This window comes from Aphanomyces invadans (assembly GCF_000520115.1).
Source record: "Aphanomyces invadans strain NJM9701 unplaced genomic scaffold supercont1.4, whole genome shotgun sequence".
Taxonomy (NCBI): Eukaryota; Oomycota; class Saprolegniomycetes; order Saprolegniales; family Verrucalvaceae; genus Aphanomyces; species Aphanomyces invadans.
In genome coordinates this window covers 423,073-427,442 of record NW_008580149.1, presented here as the reverse complement: position 1 = coordinate 427,442, position 4,370 = coordinate 423,073, and the positions used below count along the sequence as shown (strand labels likewise).

Genomic DNA, 4,370 nt, shown 5'->3' with positions numbered 1-4,370 from the left:
CCTGTTTCGCGCTCTTTTGTTTGGTCCAATCAGCGTTGCGAAATTTGCTTTTTGGGGAGAGATGTGAGATTTTGATTTTGTCTTTGTATTAATATTGTTTGGCATGTCTTCCGTCCCTAAACTCGGGCAAGTAAAGTGGATCGGAGGGAGTACTACGTGTTGGATTAAAATATTGATTGTCTTGAAAATATTAATCACTGACCAATCACGCGCCTTGGTTTAGATTACCATTTTTTATTGGTCAACGTAGTTGTTACATCATCATGACATTATTCGATAGGCTAGAGTCGATTTATACTGCACATAGCACAGTGCGCGAAACTATTATATGACAATAATCTTCTGTAATAAATCGAGATCTATTTCACAAATGAATGCACGATGACTGTAGTTTCCAATGAAGGGTATACGTCCAAGGGCAAAAAGTCTTAGAATACAGCCAGTGTTCTTGAATTTGCCAACATGTACGAAGATAAGAAGAACATTCTACTTGGTAGACAGAACTGGTTGTCTTGTTGACTGCTGTTGGCAAACGCAGCGTCGAATTCAGTTTAACACATGACGCACATATTGCAATATAAATTGAGCGGATCGCCCACGCCAGATAAGTTGTTTGAATAACGAGAAATAACATAAACTTTGTCGGATCTCAAGTCCCTCTGTCGTTGCGATTGGATCCACCTGGACTCACGCACGCGTCCCCGAGTAGAATGTCGTCATGCGTTGGAGCAGCGAATGACCTCGAGTGACCATCTTTAACTATACAGCACCAACTCGTGGACGATTCATGTAGTAATGTGACGCACTGCGTGATGCGACCGGGACGCTTTGCAAGGCGGCGCAGCACTTGTTTGACCACGTCTAGGCTTTTACCCACTGGACGCATGCGTCGTTGATAGTTGCGGCACAGCCAAATCTCATATCCCGTCGTTTATAGATGAATTCTTAGTCGAAATCCTGGTTGAATGTATCCCGACAAAAACAACAACATTCGGTTTCTCTTCGACGATAGTAACCAATGCTTCAATCTGCATTGCCCGCAAGCGGCCTCCACGGGCGGTCGAGCTTGCTAATTGTTCTACGGGGAGTTATCCAGAAGCGTCGAGTCTACATGCTTCCATGCAATGTTCAGTCGTCCGAAAACTACTAGTATACGGAACTAGCAGGGTGTACGAGAGGTACGAATTCTTGGCCCAGTTGGTGGAAATACATCGACGGGCACCTGAGTACTATTGCTGGCCACGCGAAAAATGAACAGTGGATCCAACCCCCAACGCATCCTATCACAGCCCATCGACACTGAACATCCGTTGCGACAACCTCAACGCAATCTGAGACGGAGAACAAGTGTATACTGTGCTGCCAGCATTTGGAGCGGCGCGGCGACATCCCCACATTGCAGTGTCCGAGAACACGATCAAACAGCTGTATTGCTAGGTCGGTGGCTCTACCGCGGAAAGAGCAGTCGCGCCGCCGCTGCGAACTGAGTGTGTAGAGAACTTCTTGGGATCGAGGACACTGTAGTTGGCGGCATCCTTGATGTGCGCGCACATGCGGACGGCCGGAATACAGACACCCCGTTTGATGCAGCAGAGTGACTCGTTGGGCATGGCACCGATCTGTCTTGCTAGGTTGACCATAGTCCAAGCGGCAGCCACGGTGCAGATTCTCGCCACACCCGACTTAGTTAGTTAAAAGGAAGATTGGATTTGATGGTGGGAACGAAGTTGGGTCGAGCATTCCCACCGACTCAGATATGCAAGGCGAAAGAGTACAACTCGTGGCGAGTGTGATGCCACGTCGCGGAATGACATGTGGCCTCCTGAAATTGGCGCCACTCGCGGCGCCATACAGCGAAGCAACGAGTGATGGGGGAGTTGGCCAGGGACGAGAGCTGAAGTGACAACGGAAATTTTGCGTGGCGTAGGTGAAAGCACTCGTGCAATTTATGAGTGGCACAATCTTATCGTTACAACTGCGTCAAACTACGGTAGATGCAACAGGGTAGAGTTTCGGTCCGAATTTTTTTGATTACAAGATAACTACTAAAATACATCGAGCCATAACGCCGCGAAGGATTTCCAGTCCCCATAAACTCGGAGAACATCATAACCATTCGCAATGATGCATTTCATCAACTACATCAATCAGCAGCAAATGAACAGCACCACATGAACTGGCTAAATACTACGAAGTACTACCTCTGCTTGGGAATAAGTGCAGGCAGTAACAAAAAATGGTGATGTTGGCCTCGGATTGGCCTAAAAATGAGTGGTTTCTACTCGTGAGAACCTGACGATTCCAGTGGTATTTTTGGTTCAATTTTATATGCACGCATACGATCGCAGCAGCAATGTCAACTCGCAATACAAACTCCAAGATAAACCTTACCAATGACCTACGCATGCGCTATACCAAGAGCTTCTTAAAGTGAGCTCAAATGGGGTTCTTAAACGGCAGCAAATGGTGGATGTGTGCGTACAGTTTGGCGTGCACTCGTCCACAGGGTGGCGCATGTGGAAACAGGGCAACGACAGCATGGCCCATGGCAAACCGACGAACGTAGAGTCCCGCAAGCACCTCTCTGGGAACAAAGCAAGGTTACACCATGGCCGATATCGAGGAACGCATCAAACGTACCCCTTGCATCGACGGCAAACACAACTGTCTCTTGCATGAGCAACAGAGTTGTCTCAATGGAGGATTTGGTACTTCATACGGCAATAGTGGTTCGAACAAGTTGGTCGAAGCCGCGGCTAGCAATGGAGCACAAGGCGATGAGGAGAGCGTTTTGCAACATGCACCTGGATGCCAGCGGAAAACGTCAATACAATGACATGTTCAATGTTGTGCATGTTGACGAAAAATGGTTTTACCTCAAACGAAAGTGCGCCGCCGGTTTTACACTTGGCATGATGAGGCGGTTTCAACTCGATCGCTGCAGTCGAAGAGCCACAGAACCAAGATAATGCTCTTGGTGGCTGTAGCGCGGCCACGGTCCGGATTGGACGGCGAAGTTGGTTGTTGGCCCCTTGATGAAACGATCCCTGCCGAATGTACAAGCAAGAACCGTCCTGCTGGAACGCCTGTGCTCTCCACGGTGGCTGTGCCGAAGCCAGTGTACCGTGACCTCCTGTTGAATCAACTTCTGCCTGCTATCAAGCGTCAATGGGTTCGAGCAAATGGCGACGTGAATGGGACAATCTACGTACAGCAGGATAATGCGCGACCACACATCTCTGTCGACGACGCCGAGTTTGTCCAAGCGGCCGCTTATGGTGGTTGGAAGATTCAGCTCATGTGCCAGCCGCCACAGTCGCCAGATCTCAACGTCTTGGATCTTGGGTTCTTCAACTCTATCCAGGCCTTGCAGCAGCAGATGGAGTGCCGATCTATTGAAGAGCTTGTTTGTGCTGTCGATGAATCATTCAAGGCCCTACCGCATGCGACTCTGGAGAAGACGTTCCAGACATGGAAGCGTATTATGCGTGTGGTTGCCAGCATCAAGGGCGACAACAAGTACAAGATGCCAAGAAGTGTGTCGACCGAGGACGACGTTATTGCCTTGGAAATGATGAATCTGCGGCTCGAGGAGGAGGATCGCATGAATGAAATTGCCGACCTTGTGAGTATTTTGACAGTGTAATCTTTTTAAATACAGATTCTTCCGTCGTCGAAACACTCTATGTCGGCAACGCCGCGTTTTACTTAAAATTTGTACAGTACTGAATGTTCGCCTGCACTTATTCCCAATCAGAGGTAGTACATGTAATACATCTACAAAATGTAATCCCGAGATCGCGAATTTAATTTCTGAACAAGTTTACAGTGGCCGACGGAGTGGTGCGCCACAGTTGTCTTCGAAGAATTGAAGAAAACAGGAGTATGATTGGGCCTTCAGGGTTCACTTTCCAGCCAATCGTAACCAACCGAGGTATTTTTAATCTGTGCTAGAGTCCTGATTCAAATATTATTGCAGGTTATAAAATGAAAGAGTACTCTGCCATTGAAACATTGCCAGTACCTTACTCGTTTTTGCAAATCATAGACTTTCAAGAATTAAGAATTGACCGGTAGGATGAACACTTTACAAAGATATGCGTTTGACGCGGTGGCGCAACGGTTTAGTGCGACGGCATCAAAGTGAAAGAGGAAGGGGCCCGGGTTCAATTCCCCGGGCAGTGTCAAACTTTTTCCAAAATAATATATTCTTCAAAAAATGCATACATATCGAATTTTATTCCAAACCACTGGCTGCCTCTACTTCAGCATGCACATGATGGCGAGGTAAGGCGTTCTCGAAGCTGTGGCGAATGTCTTCAGCACTGACCCTGTCCCACGCCAGAATTGCTCGCTTCACCATTGCGAGT

The 4,370-nt window shown here is 47.8% G+C and overlaps 1 protein-coding gene across 1 annotated transcript; it reads left to right on the top strand.

Annotated features, from left to right (window-relative positions):
- Positions 1-2,968: 2,968 nt before the first annotated feature.
- On the top strand, positions 2,969-3,646 carry H310_02634 (hypothetical protein; the record flags this gene model as incomplete). The annotated part of the gene is made up of 1 exon (XM_008866207.1): positions 2,969-3,646. The coding sequence occupies one exon, from the start codon at positions 2,969-2,971 to the stop codon at positions 3,644-3,646; it is 678 nt and encodes a 225-aa protein (XP_008864429.1).
- Between the last annotated feature and the right edge of the window lie 724 nt (positions 3,647-4,370).